Source organism: Carassius carassius, chromosome 2 (genome assembly GCF_963082965.1).
Source record: "Carassius carassius chromosome 2, fCarCar2.1, whole genome shotgun sequence".
In the NCBI taxonomy this organism is placed as follows: Eukaryota; Metazoa; Chordata; class Actinopteri; order Cypriniformes; family Cyprinidae; genus Carassius; species Carassius carassius.
The window spans coordinates 35036926-35052536 of NC_081756.1; the positions used below are offsets into that span (position 1 = coordinate 35036926).

At 36.8% G+C, this 15611-nt stretch overlaps 2 protein-coding genes across 3 annotated transcripts in view; both read left to right on the forward strand.

Annotated features, from left to right (window-relative positions):
• LOC132109300 (SH3 domain and tetratricopeptide repeat-containing protein 1-like) overlaps positions 1 to 9462 on the forward strand; it is a 24279-nt gene extending 14817 nt beyond the window's left edge. For both annotated transcript variants that reach the window (XM_059515314.1, XM_059515318.1), the window contains exons 12-18: positions 1733 to 2492; positions 3326 to 3506; positions 3899 to 4049; positions 4866 to 4988; positions 5187 to 5337; positions 6006 to 6202; positions 8728 to 9462. In XM_059515314.1, coding sequence (XP_059371297.1) covers positions 1733 to 2492; positions 3326 to 3506; positions 3899 to 4049; positions 4866 to 4988; positions 5187 to 5337; positions 6006 to 6202; positions 8728 to 8994 — 1830 coding nt within the window. In that variant the 3' untranslated portion in view covers positions 8995 to 9462. The remainder of the gene's footprint in view (positions 1 to 1732; positions 2493 to 3325; positions 3507 to 3898; positions 4050 to 4865; positions 4989 to 5186; positions 5338 to 6005; positions 6203 to 8727) is intronic.
• Positions 9463 to 9871: 409 nt separating this feature from the next.
• Positions 9872 to 15611, forward strand: part of LOC132109368 (serine protease HTRA3-like) — a 31068-nt gene continuing 25328 nt past the window's right edge. Inside the window, exons 1-3 of the mRNA XM_059515392.1 lie at positions 9872 to 10626; positions 13755 to 13854; positions 15127 to 15349. Coding sequence (XP_059371375.1) covers positions 10212 to 10626; positions 13755 to 13854; positions 15127 to 15349 — 738 coding nt within the window. The 5' untranslated portion in view covers positions 9872 to 10211. The remainder of the gene's footprint in view (positions 10627 to 13754; positions 13855 to 15126; positions 15350 to 15611) is intronic.

Consider the following 15611-nt stretch of genomic DNA (forward strand, 5'->3'; position numbering starts at 1 on the left):
TTGCATTACGAATCTGTCTCAGTGTGATGGCATTATTTGCAATGACCATGTTGCATATTTCTCGTTCTTGTTGTTCATTTAGAAGTTCTCTTCTGCCACCCACTTGAGGCTGTCGTCCAATCCTAGACATACAAGTCAAAGGTCAACACTGTAAATTTGTTACAAAATGAGTTACCAATGTAATTGTACTGCTGTTTTATGGTACTAAAAGTGTGATGCACTGCACAGTGACTGGAATACTATTCACAGTATTTTCTCCATTTTTTTTTCTTTGTCATTTTTATAGTATCATATAACATCACATGAAGACATTACAGTACTCTAGGCCTACACACACACCAACACTGAATAGTTCAATAGAATAGTTCTGTACCTGTTTTCCCTGCGAAAGGTTTGGATGATGGAGGAGACTGTAGACAGAGGCACATTAGGCTGCACTCGGCGACCTGCCTCTGCCATTGTGAGGCGATGGTTTATAACGTGGTCAATAAGGGTGGCCCGGATTTCATCTGGGACATCATGGTGCCTCCGTGCTCCTCGGCCTCTTCCCCCTATTCCTCCACGCATTCTCACTCCTCCTCTTCCTCTTCTTCCTCCTCTTCCTCGAGCAGGAAGTTGCTGTTGTACTTGGCGAGGGGCTTCCATGTTCACACTGCAAATGAAACTGGCCCCGGGCCAAGCTCTGTCTATATACTTTTGGCAGCAGTCATAATCATAGACAACACCTGTCAGGTAACTAAACAAACTGTTTGATTGGTCATCTGAGATGTGGGAAACTGCTCCTTCGTTAGTTCTAATTTCACCTGATTGATTGTCAAGTACTGTCATAAATTTATCAAATGTTCCAAGAAATTCTTTCATGGTATTATATCTTTGACTAATTTTGACAGTTGAACAGACAATTGTGCATATGATGACTTACACAATGAAACCATGCTGATATGTTTTGGAGAGAATAACCATTTCACTGAAAAATCAACTAATCAGTTTAGATCAGCAAGATCTATTTATTTGGAAAATGTGCTAAATGTGGGCTCATTGTGCTAACTGTAGCTACTTGTACATAATCATTTGAAAAAAAGCACAGAGTCACTTGAGACATGTACTAAAGCATTTGCAATTTGATAAAACCAATGAAAAATGACATTCTGTTGTGAACAATTGCAAGGTGGTTTGGAGATTTGTCCATGTTATTTTGAGAATGTCATCTCGGTTTCAAGAAATGAGCCAAACCAATCGAGAAAAACTGTAAAAAAAATTGAAATATCTTATATAATGTATAATTTAGTAAAAATTTATTAAAATGAATTAATAATAGATAAAAGAATAAAAAAGAAAATAAATTCATCAAAAAAAAAAACATATATATATATATATATATATATACACACACCAAAAAACACACACCCATATATATATATATAATATATATGTCCATTTATCCACAGGTATTAGCACTGTGTCACAGCACAAACGTTTTTCATTAAATTTAAATAAACAATTTACATGATAAATTTATTACATTTAGCTTAATTAAACAGAATAAATTAAAATGTTAATGCTATTATTCATTTATTGAATGAATTACATTTTATTTAAATTTAAAAATGAACAAAAATTATATATATATATATATATATATATATATATATATATATATATATATATATATATATATAATTTAATCAGATTATATAAGTTGATTTATGCATTCATCCATTCTCTTTCACAGGTAGGAGCCACCATGTCACACTGTCTTTGTAGTATCTCACTATTGTTGGAAAATGCATCAGAACTGTATGGAGTGGCCACCCCAACACAAATTGCTCCATACTTGACCCGTGCCGCTGCTTTAGTGCCCTCCAGCAAGGAGCCAGTACTGGTTCATGTCCAAGCTCTGTGTTTGTCCTGGCTCTTCCATAGACACGGTATGCCTGACAGAGCTGTTCACTACATGTCCACTGTCCTCGACCACAGCGGTATGTCCAGTATTGGCCATGCAGACACTACTGCTGCTCTCCTGTGGTTGGCGTGGCTGTACATCTGCAACAAGCAACCTGGCACAGCTCTGGAAGTGTTAAACGCTGTGCTGTCATCTCTCCCTGAGCACTGTACTACTCAACTGGAAGGAGTGGTTTACAACATGCGGGCCATTTCATACAGACATTCAGCAGACATCCGACAGGCCACTGAAAGCTACCGGGCTGCAATTGAGATCTGTGAGGAGTTTGAGGATAGACGTAACTGGGCTATAGCACTGGCCAACTTTGGATTCATGTGTTTGCACATCAAGGCTAAAAGATTGGCAGAGGAATACCTCACTCAGTCAGTGGAGCTGTTCTCTGAGCTTGAGGATGAAGGGCATGAACTCAGTTTTATTTCAGTGCTTCTTGAGTTGGGGAAACACTATGTTTCCCAGGGAAACCATGAGCATGGGAAGACCTACTATGAATGGGCCCTGCTGATCGCCATGTTTATCAATCACATGGATAGTAAGTGTCTATCATAGATGTATTAGTGAAAGTATCAGTAAGGATTATCTCTATATTACTAGTATCTAGAACAGCTTGATGTTAGAAATCATATAGTAAGGCATTATATTTTGGTTTCTGATTGTACAGTACATCAAAATAAGACTAATAATTCGAGCAAAAAATTATAATTATGTGATCAATCTCATTCCAAACTATTCAGCGAAAGACATTTGAATGAAACCTGACAGATTTCTGTCTGTCCAGTAAAGGCCCATTCCAACTAAACTTTGTCACTTCAAAAAATAGATAAAGACATCATAAAAACAATCCATACAGATCCATGTTTATATGTGAATAGATACCTAAATAAAATCTGTTATATGAAGCAATCATGTCTCTCCAGAAACCTTGGATTTAACCTCTTAATTCAAATAGATTATTTTTTACAATGACTTTTTGAAGCATCAAAGTTTTGGTGTTATGGATTTACAATGGAGAAATAAATCATTCAGCTTTCATTAAAAGGATCTTCATTTGTGTTTCAAAGCTGAATGAAAGTCAGATAAGATGGAAATGAGTGTGAATAAATGGGTGAATTTTCATTTCTAAGTGAACTTGTTCATAGTGTTGTACATGACTGTGCACGTTATTCTGAATTCCCCTCCAACCACCTGGCTACATTTTAGTATGTCCACTACTATGCCCACATCTAGTCAGTTCCCTATGGACAAAATCAATTCCCATCCATTTTAGTATAGTGCATATACTAGAATTTTGGTTTGATCTTTTATCAGGTTTGCTGGTCACCAGACTTTCCTCTCAAAAATGTATTCTTCTTCATATGACAACAGGCCAGTTGCAAGCCACACGTCACCTGTGTCAGCTTTACGACGAGGTGTGTCCAGATGAAGCCCAGTGTATCATCTACAATGAGCACCAGCTGAACCTTCTTCAGCGGATAGGAGACAAGAGCTTAGAGGGAGAGATACTGGACAAGATCAGTCAGCTGTACCTGAACCTGGCTACCGAGAAGTGAGACGTAATTATTTTTAGGTTTATGAGAGATGTTCTAAACATACAATGCAATACAAGAGATAGTTTATCCAGAAATGCAATTTTTGTAGTCATTAACTCACCCTACCTCAATCAATTGATGAGTGTCATTTCACTGGTTTTCATTCTTCTTCTGTGAAAATATTTGAGAAATGTCTCAAAAGGATTGGAATGGCATGAGGGTGAGTAAATGATGACATTTTCATTTTGGGGTGAATTATCTCTTTAATGTTGATAAATAAAGTTCTCTATGAAGTTAATCTGGTTTAGCCTGAAGTTGTTGCAATAATGAGGAGTTGCCAGTTGTAAGACATCACATTATTATAAAGACTGCAGACAGCCTTACTAAAGGTGATCATGTCATCTCTCAGAGCCAACAGAGCCGCTTTAGATTACACCAAACAAAGCCTGGGCATCTACATCGACTTGGGCAGAAAACGCAAGGAGGCTCATGCCTGGCTAAAGGCAGGGAAGATTTACCACATCCTCCAACAGACGGAGCTAGTGGACCTCTACGTGCAGGTGAAAACCATCTTAATTCAGCGGTCCTTTGTTTGGAGTCACTGTTACTGGAACCAGGGGCAGGGGACAACTATTGAGTATTAATTCAAGATCTAAATCAAATGTAAAAATGATTATGTGAACTTTGTATACACCTAATTTGTCTAAATGCATTAACTGACATTCAAATGTATGAATGTAACTGAGTTAAGAGAATGCTGACATAATATAATGGTGAGAACACATCAACCAAGATTTTTTAGGAATTGCAGTACTTAAACTCATAAGGCAATCATTTTTAATAATTTAAGTTTTTCATCTAATATTTATATTTTATTTTATTTGACTTTATTTCAATTAATGAAAACCATTTGTAATAGTTTCAACACTGGTTTAGAACTGTAGTCTAAACAAAATATGGCAACTCAAAGAAACTAAAATATTTAGACTCATTTTAACCACTATTTAATTTCCATACTATTTGTGTTATTTCATAATTTGGATGATTTCAATGTGGAAAATAGTAATAATAAGGAATCTGTGTGTACTTTACCATATTTTGTGGACAAATTTGTACCCAAAAGTGAGCAAAACCTGACAAAATCAACAAAAGCCTCCATTTGGGAACATTCTCATTTGTAAAACTGGTATAAAATTAAATCAGAATCAGAATGAGCTTTATTGCCAGGTATGTTTACACATACGAGGAATTTGTTTTTGTGACAGAAGCTTCTGCAGTGCAACAGCGCAATTCCCTGCAATTGAAATATGTTGTTGCTGGACATTTGCTTTACCTTTTCTTTAGAGGTGAACTATTGGCCATTCTTTATATAACAGGTAGCCCAGGACATGGCTTTGAGCACAGGAGACACACTCTTCACCCTGGAGATGTTGGAAGCAGCTGGAGATGTGTTCTTCAACAGCTCACATGACAGGGAGAAAGCCATCTGCTTTTACAGGGTAGGTCATGCACACTTTGTCGATGATGAAGAGAGAAGACTTTCTAGTGTTGTTATTGCACTCTGTGAATATCAGGTCCCTGTTATTTCGTTTTTCTTTATTACAATTTTGTTTAAATTAGAAAACTTTAATGATGATCATAATCCTTCAGTTTGTTTGTCAGTGAGCTAAGAATGTTTGTATCTGTGTGTTCGTAAGGACCGAGCCCTTCCCATCACACTGAAGACGAGCAGTGTGCGCTCTCAGCTTAGGCTGTGTAATAAGCTTTCAGAGCTTCTGCTGCAGCTGGGACAGTGCTCAGAGGCCATTGAGTATGCTCAAACTGCATTAGACATTAGCACGAGTCTAGGTGGGTTAACACATGTGCATAAACTCAAGCACACCATTACTCTACTGTTAAAAAATATAGGGGTCAGTAAGATTTTATTTGATATATTAAGGCTGTATTAAAATGATCAAAAATGATATTTAATGTTTTCTTTCTCAAATAAATTCTGTTGTTTTGAACTTTATATTTATCAAAGATTATTTCTGAAGGATCATGTGACACTGAAGACTCATGTAATGCCTGCTAAAAAAATCAGCTTTGTCCTCAGAGGAATACGTTACATTGTACAATGTTATTTCACAGTCATACTGTTTTTACTATAGTTTTGATCAAATAAATACAGCTTTGGTGAGCATAAGGTACTTCTTTCAAAAACACTGAACATTTTCACCATCAGCAAACTTTTGAATGGTAATGGCATCACTAATTTGTACAACATAATATGCACATTCATAATAGTCTTAATCCCTGTTATGTAGAACTCTGACTTTTGTTTTTTTTTCTAAATCCAAGTTATTTATTGTATTATACTGATTTAGAAGCCTTCATGGACTGTGGCTTCCTGCCAAATATTTGGTCTGTTTTGAGAATAAAGCACACATGGTAAACTCATGTTCATGACATTACACAGTTGAAGAGCTTTAAAGACATATAACAGACTTTCCCTTTATCTGTGTATTTTCATACAGCTGACCATCTAAATGAGCGAGTGGCATTCCATAGACTCGCTACATTGTACCATTGTCTGGGTCAGTTTGAAATGGCAGAGCACCACTTTCTGAAAGCCCTGTCCCTGTGCCCCTCACCCCTGCAGTACGATGAGGAAGCCCTGTACTATGTCAGGGTTTACAAAACACTTGGAGACATCATCTTCTATGATGTAAAGGTAAGCCAGTGGATGTGTTGCAGTTCTTAATTAACCAGAAGATGGCAGTGTAAATACATACTCAGTAAATGATAATATATTCACACCTTATTCACATCACTCAAAGTACAGAACAGAAGCTCACTCATGTTCAGAATGAAAATATATTCTATCTAAGCATGTGATCAGCTAATGACGAAAAAAAAATATTTTCTTATTCACTATGACTACATAATAATAATTATTATTATTGTCATTATTAAAATAATATTGTTTTATTGTTGTTTAAATATCATAAAATAAAAATAAACAAACCACTAAAGAAATATAGTACTAGTGTAATAATACTGTTGCACTCTTAAAAAAATGAATATTTATTTTAAAATATATATTATATTTATTATTATACAGGTGCTGGTCATATAATTAGAATATCATCAAAAAGTTGATTTATTTCACGAATTCCATTCAAAAAGTGAAACTTGTATATTATATTCATTCATTACACACAGACTGATATATTTCAAATGTTAATTTCTGTTAATTTTGATGATTATAACTGACAACTAAGGAAAATCACAAATTCAGTATCTCAGAAAATTTCAAAATTACTTAAGACCAATACAAAGAAAGGATTTTTAGAAATCTTGGCCAACTGAAAAGTATGAAAATGAAAAGTCTGAGCATGTACTGCACTCAATACTTAGTTGGGGCTCCTTTTGCCTGAATTACTGCAGCAATGTGGTGTGGCATGGAGTCGATCAGTCTGTGGCACTGCTCAGGTGTTATGAGAGCCCAGGTAGCTCTAGTGGCCTTCAGCTCTTCTGCATTGTTGGGTCTGGCATATCGCATCTTCTTCTTCACAATACCCCATAGATTTTCTATGGGGTTAAGGTCAGGCGAGTTTGCTGGCCAATTAAAAACAGGGATACCATGGTCCTTAAACCAGGTACTGGTACGTAGCTTTGGCACTGTGTGCAGGTGCCAAGTCCTGTTGGAAAATGAAATCTGCATCTCCATAAAGTTTGTCAGCAGAAGGAAGCATGAAGTGCTCTAAAACTTCCTGGTATACGTCTGTGTTGACCTTGGACCTCAGAAAACACAGTGGACCAACTCCAGCAGATGACATGACACCCCAAACCATCACTGACTGTGGAAACTTAACACTGGAACTCAAGCAACGTGGATTGTGTGCCTCTCCTCTCTTTCTCCAGACTCTGGGACCCTGATTTCCAATGGAAATGCAAAATTTACTTTCATCAGAGAAAATAACTTTGGATCACTCAGCAGCAGTCCAGTCCTTTTTGTCTTTAGCTGCTTCTGACGCTGTCTGTTGTTCAAGAGTGGCTTGACACAAGGAATGTGACAGCTGAAACCCTTGTCTTGCATACGTCTGTGCGTAGTAGAGGTCTTCACGGGTCCAAAAATTCGTGCCCGAACCCGAAAGAGACCCGTAATGTACTACACCGAACCGACCCGGACCTGTCTAATATTTCAAAAGCTGGACCCGGACCCGGACCCGTGTAGATCTCTTCTTCTAAAAGCAGGGGGAGAGAGAGAGAGAGAGAGAGAGAGAGATCACTTTATTTTGCTCACTCTGTTCTTTTCCTAATTTTACAAGTTGCAAGTTACAAAAAACACAAGCAGTCTTTGATCACGGCCGGGTATTCTCCGAGTCCGATGACTCCGATCGCACGGGTATTACACACAATGTTAAACAGACCCGGGACCCGAGGTAATAGATTCGGACCCGACCTGGACCCGGCTGATCATTTAAAATAAACATTTAACATTTAAAATAAAATAAACCCGGGTCGGGTCCTGGTTCGACGGGTCTCGGGTGCACTGTGAAGACCTCTAGTGCATAGTGGTTCTTGAAGCACTGACTCCAGCTGCAGTCCACTCTTTGTGAATCTTCCCCACATTTTTGAATGGGTTTTGTTTCACAATCCTCTCCAGGGTGCGGTTATCCCTTTTGCTTGTACACTTTTTTTCTACCACATCTTTTCCTTCCCTTCGCCTCTCTATTAATGTGCTTGGACACAGAGCTCTGTGAGCAGCCAGCCTCTTTTGCAAAGACCTTTTGTGTCTTGCCCTCCTTGTGCAAGGTGTCAATGGTCGTCTTTTGGACAACTGTCAAGTCAGCAGTCTTCCCCACGATTGTGTAGCCTACAGAACTAGACTGAGAGAGCATTTTAAGGCCTTTGTAGGTGTTTTGAGTTAATTAGCTGATTAGAGTGGGGCACCAGGTGTCTTCAATATTGAACCTTTTCGCAATATTCTAATTTTCTGAGACACTGAATTTGGGATTTTCCTTAGTTGTCAGTAATAATCATCAAAATTAAAAGAAATAAACATTTGAAATGTTTGAAAAGCATATTAGAAAAGCACACAGCGTTAAACTCTATAGTGACTAATACTTTAATCTCTTAATAGAACAACAGGAATAATGTTTAATCTCTTCATAACTATAGCGAGTTATATTTTAATGTCTTAATAGATCAATAGGACTAATATTGTAAATCTTCTCTTCCTCTGTATCCCAGGACCCATTTGATGCTGCTGGCTATTATTACCTGGCCTTGGCTGCTGCTATGGATCTGGGCAACAAGAGGTCTCAGCTAGAGCTGTGTACTCGGTTGGCCACCATCTACCACAATTTTCTCATGGACCGTGAACTCTCGCTGTTCTTCTACCAGCGAGCCAGAGCTTTCGCTAATGATCTCCATATTCGTCGTATCAACCTGGCACCAGACTACAGCTTCAGGACCACAGCCCAGTACAAAAGTACAATAACTGGGGCAACAAGATAAAGCTGGACTCTAATGGGATATTAAACTTCCACTGCATGCTTTTGATTTGACTTGTGTGTCAATTTCCCATGCTTGCTTTTTTTTGCTGGATGTTATGTGTATTAGTTGAATTACTGAATGACTGACTCTTGAGACATTGTTCATTGGTCCAACAAGTGTTTACTAGAGTGTAAGCAATACAACTTTCAGACACTGTCCACTTGGCTCAATATCCCATGTTGTAAATAACCAAAAGACAGATAACATTTCCCTATTCTTTTTTTTTTCTTATGGAAGATCATTTTCTAAAACTGATTAAAAAAAAAAAAATCTGTAGAATTTGTTGTCTAGTTTTCCATTCAAATCCGGTTAGCTACCTTTGGTTGACATGGAAGTGATGTCAGTGAACACATTTTTACCTCAACAAGGGCTGATCTGATCTGATCTGATCTGTACTAAGTCCAGTGAATTACAGGAGTTGTAATTTTTAATAAATATGTTCATGCCAGGAGAAATTCATGACTTGGTCTGAACCCTCCCATTTCAGTGAAAACAAGTCCACTGGCACTGCAGGACATTCAAATGTACATGGTAAAAAGAGACTATGTCCCCCTGGTCACCAATAAAAAAGTGGATTTAATATTTAATTGTTTACAATATAACATATCAAGGTACTTTATAACAATACAAACCTTGAGTACCTACAATCACAATTCTGCTATTTTATTTTTCATCCTAAAAAAATAGATCTGTTGGTATCCAAACAGTTTATTATAACTCAATTGAAACGAAATCTTCGAAAGAACCGATTCGCGGAAATGACTCGGTCTCGGACTTCCTAAGCGTTTTGAGGTAGCCTAAACGAAATTCCCCGCCTCCTCTGGAGAGAAGAGAAAAGCAGACTTCACTCGAGTATGTTGAGATGGTCTGCACATGAAACTTCACCATACATCGAGAAGCTTTACATAGGCTACATTGTTTTAATAAGTTGCACGAGAAATCATCAGCCTTTGCGCGCTTCAATAGATCAGATTGGCTTAGATAATCAACATTACTCTTCCTTGGACAACTTATTCACACTGGTCTTTCATCCGAGCCTGCAAGGAACGCACATTTTTTATATGAAAGAAGATTTTGCATTGGAAATCTCATGCGTAATGGTGATCTTCAGAGGACACTGACTATCCAAGAACTGTCTGTGAATTCGTTTTCATTTTAAACCAAAAAAATAAATAAAAATGCAGGTCATTCTGTTTGTCTCGGTCGTTTTTCTTTCCATCAAAGATGCTTTCACGGAAACTAAACTCAAGTGTCCGGAGCGCTGTGATGTGAGTAAGTGTCCGAGCCCGAGCTGCCCGAGCGGGTATGTGCCGGACCGCTGTAACTGCTGTCTGGTGTGCGCGCACGGAGAGGGCGAGCCGTGCGGCCGCAAGGACGATCTTCCCTGCGGGGACGGCCTGGAATGCAAGCACCCGTCTGGAAGAAGACTGCCCAAAGGCGTGTGTCAGTGCAGGTATATCAGTAAAGTGTGCGGCAGTGACGGGAACACGTACGGTAACATCTGCCAGCTGAAGGCCGTGAGCAGGAAAGCGCTGCAGCAGGGTCTGCCCGCGGTCACCAACCTGCACAAGGGACCCTGTGAAAGCAATCAAGGTCAGTGATTTGTGTATAGCAAGAGGAAAGCATGCTGCAGCAATTAAATTATGTATTAATTTAAATATTTTCATATTTTCGGTTTACATATATTCAAACAGTCCCTCTAGGCCTATTCAAATTAAATGACAGTATTGTTAGTGCTATAAAATAATAATCATTAATTAAATACATGCCTGATTTAATCAGTGGATATTTATTTATTTGTTTGTGAGTTATTTATAGTGGTGTAGCAAAAGTTATCACCAGTACAGTAAGAGTAAGACCTAATAGTGGAAGTGTGGTGTGAAAGGGAGGGATGGGATGTTTGTAAGGGAAAGATGACATTAGATTAAAATCTCTTCATCAGCTTCTAGAATGCCAAATACTTTTTTCATCATTTAGTAAATACAAGCCTACACACACACACACACACACACACACACACCTTAGCAATTTAATTGGGGACATGCCATATGTTTCTGGGTCATTCCATAAAAGTTGCTGTCCCACATTAATGTGCAAACTGCGTGATAAAAAAAAAAAATGTGTGAACACTGTAGTGTCATGCACTTGAGCACAGGGCTAGTTCTGAACTGATCTGAAAAGGAATTTATGAATTAAAAATTTTGTTTCATAATTTTTATAAATTTTTTATCTATACATTTTATTATATTTTACTACTTATTTACTTAAATTTAATTTTCTTGAATTTTATCTGTGAAACATTTTTACTTTTCAGGGCATACTGAGGCTTTGTCAGGTTCAAGTAAAGTCACATTTATTTATTTAGCAGATTATTTCTCAAAAAAAATCTCATTATACAGATCAAACAAATTCAGTTCAACTGTAAAGTAACTCTGTTTGATGAACTATGTGTCATTATATAGTTCAAGTCGGTTCATTGTTGATTCAAGTAAATCCAATAACAGAGTCAATGTTGCAAAATTCATCAGTTATAAAACATATTGAATTCAGTTATAAATCACCTCTACAGATGACAATAGTGTCATTATTTAGTTCAGACCAGTTCAGTGTTCATTCAAATAAGTTCAATAACTATGTTAGTGTTGCAAAGTTCATCAGTTCAGAATAGGCAGATCTACAAAACACAATAGTTTTATAATCTAGCTTCAGGTTTCAGAGTTCAGGTTTTATTTTCATCTAATAGACACACAAAAAGACAAACACACATACTGTGAGTCCATTCCATTTCATGTATCATATTGCATTCAGAAGATAACACCCTTGAGCTCCTCTAGCGACCATCACATATCATAACTCCACTGATAACCAGATGAACCATCATAAGCATTTTGAAAAATGGAACTGTGACCTCAGACTTAACGTGCAAATGGCAGCTACAGAGAAGTTTAGAAAATAGGGCTGCTTTGTTCTCTGCAGACCGAGTATGATTTCCTGTGGGGTTCTCAATGGAGGCTGCCATTTTGCTCTGATTTTGACCTTATTACCAACACCCTATCCTTTATCATTTTTAAAGGAAATCTCAAACTGCTTCCAGATCGGCAGTAAAAAGTTATTTCAGTGGTGACAGGAAGAGGGAGGAGTAAATGGTACCTCTCCGGAGACACGTTATCAGTGAGAAGTGACCTAGATCTGGATTCAGTGGCTATTAAATGATCAAGATACAGTAAGGTCAAATAGTTAGGTTTGTTAATTCTATAAAGAAAAAAAAAAAGAAACTAAGATTCAGCAAAACCAGGTTTAAATAAGTCCATCTGGTAGCAGTCATCTGCCATTAGTTACTGTCGGCCCCTGCAGTGCCACTGGACACACTGAAGTATATATTTGGAAAAGCCCACTGCTATTTGGAGAGCAGAAAATCATTACAGCATTAAAAGACACATAAATTCATCATTCTATACAATTTAGGCTACTTAGTCAAAAACCTCAAAATGAAACACTAAGCCTTGCAATCACTGTATTAAGTAACCCATTGCCTTAGAAACAGATGCTGCCCATCATCTTTCCACCAGATTGTGTGATCAGCTGCTCTTCACTCCAGACTGGAAAAAGTGAACGAGGAAACTATTTAGAACATATTTTTAATGGACATCCATCTTTGGTTTATTCCTGGCTGACTTTGGGTTGAGTGGCATTTCTCAGTATTATATATGAGATTGTCTAAATGAATTTGCACACATTGCCAGTAGAAGATGACTTACTTGGAAGAGGTCACAGCTCTGTGATGCAGCTCTACAGGAATGTGCTTTTATATGGGGTGTTGCATTTGATTAATGATTAACAGTTGAGTGTAATTCATTGCATGCTTATTTTGGTTTCTCACAGCTTCCAAATTGTAAAGCTTAAATACATTCATCCAGAAAGACAGGAATAACGCTTTAGAATTATACAGTGTACTGATGTTATTTTGGGCAACTAGCTTTACATATTTACACTTTACCATTCAAAGGTTTGAATGTTTTTTTTCTTCTTCTTTTTTTTTAAGAAAGTAATACTTTTATTCAGCAGGGACATATTAAAATGATCAAATGTAACAGCAAATACATTTTTAATTTTACAAAAGATTACTATTTCAAATAAATGCTGTTCTTGTAAACTCTATTCATTAAAGAATCCTGAAAAAAATGGATCACAACCAAGACAATCCAAACTTTTAGCACAATTTTAGGAATTTTTCAATAATTGTTTCTGTGTTTAACACATTTCTGAGGCTTGCATTTTAACCTCTAAATAGACTGCAACCTATCTCTAAATTACGTCCTAGAAAAAAACTGTAATAAACAAACTGTACTAAACTAGTACTTAACCAAAGAATCTTGATTTTTTAATGACTTCATATCAAAGGTTAGTAGGACAATCAGGGTGTGCACACAAGGCAAGCATGTGCGAGGATAAAAGCCACCTAGTGATTTTAGACCCAATTATAGTGGAACATTTCCTGTGTGTGAAAAGGCTTTCTTCAACTATCATCGTTGCATAACATTTGAATCTCCAGGAAAGTATTTAAACACTGCATGGCTGCTAATCTTGCCCTCTTGAGCCAGAAAAGATTATCTGGGTTTATATAAAAACAGTAGCTGCATTACAGAAGAAAACATGGTGCTGGTTTTGATCATTTTATAGAGTGGAATTATTAACATGTGTAATTCTTTTTGCTAGTATAGGTCCCACGCACCCCAGCAGCCCAAGGAACAAATTCAACTTCATTGCTGACGTGGTGGAGAAGATCGCCCCTGCTGTGGTGCACATTGAGCTGTTCCTAAAGTAAGCCCAAACACTTGCAAACACCTTCATGATGTGGTAGCCGTCTGTAACTGTGGGGAAGTGCGAAAGGTGCTTGACAAACACAGTTGTGTGAGGGTAACTGCTGTCTGTAAATTAATTGAACACATGAACAATTGCTTTTGCCAAGGCTGTTCATTTGTGAATGATGTCAGAGAATGTGGCGTGGAGAAACTGGGTAAACAATTGTTTTATATAGGCTTGCTTATGTCTTTATAGACACATATGTATATTTGTAGTGAATTAATGTTTTGAAATACAATAAATCCTTCTGAAAAAAGTGCTTAACTGCATTGAATATGCACGAGTACTTTTTATTATAAACACCTTTTTATTATATAATATAATATTAAAGGCAGGGTAGGTACAAAATGTATAAACAACTTTCTTCCAAATTTGTTTAAACTTTCTATATATATCAATGCATAATTAAAATGTAAGTACTCTGATAAAAAGAGTATAAAAATTGAGTGACTCTAGACCGTTTAATCTGTATTAAACACAGCTAATTATTTTTATTCTGGACGAAACAAAGGATTGGCTTAGGCGACTGTCACTCTATATATACATACATACAAACACATGGATGCATATATTTAAGAAAAATAATATATAAATGTTTATATATTAAATATATTTATATATAATATAAAATATAAATATATAAATATTTAAATGTATATACATGTAAATATTTCCCAAATATATACTGTATGTGTGTTTATTTCTATATACAAAATAAACAAACACAGCACACATACATATATTTCATAAACAAAACTTTTATTTTGGATGCGATTAATCGTTTGACAGCACTAGTTAATATATTTTAAATATTCTTAATTTCAACTTCTTTATTAGAAATACACTAAAGTATATTTTAGTTTCACATGCTTGTCAGTACATTCAAGAGTAAACTTTGAACATATTTCAAATTAAATAGAAAGATGTACTTACTTAAAAAAGTGCCCTAAAGTTCAGTAAATTGCATTTCATATAAAGTTAAACTATAATATATTTGAACTGAATTGCAGTCAATAATGCAGTTAAGTGTATGAAAACTTTATATTCCATTTGCACTTGCCAAGTATATTCTAACACATGTTATTTCCAAGTATTCTTTTTGAAAGTATGCTGAACTTTCACAAGGGAATAAATTATACAAAAATAAAATATTATTTTTTTAATCACTCTAAATAAATAAACTAAATAATGAGAACTTTATATGTCCTTTTCTGCTTTTGCCAACTATAGCCACCCCCTCTTTGGCCGGACGGTCCCGCTATCAAGTGGTTCAGGTTTTGTAATGTCAGAGACCGGGCTGATCGTGACTAATGCCCATGTGGTGTCCAGCACCACACCTGTTTCGGGTCATCAGCGACTCAAAGTACAGATGCGTGATGGGGATGTGTATGAGGCCACTATCAAAGACATTGACAAGAAATCTGACATTGCCACTATAAAAATCAACTCGCAGGTAAGAATAAACCTATTGCACTGTAAGAACTGACTTTATAATACAGAAGTCAAAATGTGTTCTCTTACGAGAGCTCTCTCGTACTGCGTCTTAGCTAAGACGCTATGGGGAAAACTCTCTTTTCACGAAATACTGAAGCATTTATTTTTGTAAAGCGCATTTGCAGCAGTACACAGCCATAGGCGAGACGGCTCGTTCGCTCATTGGCTTGTTCTGCGGCAACTGCACAGCCTATCGAGCGCGGGCTGATGCAACATCAGAC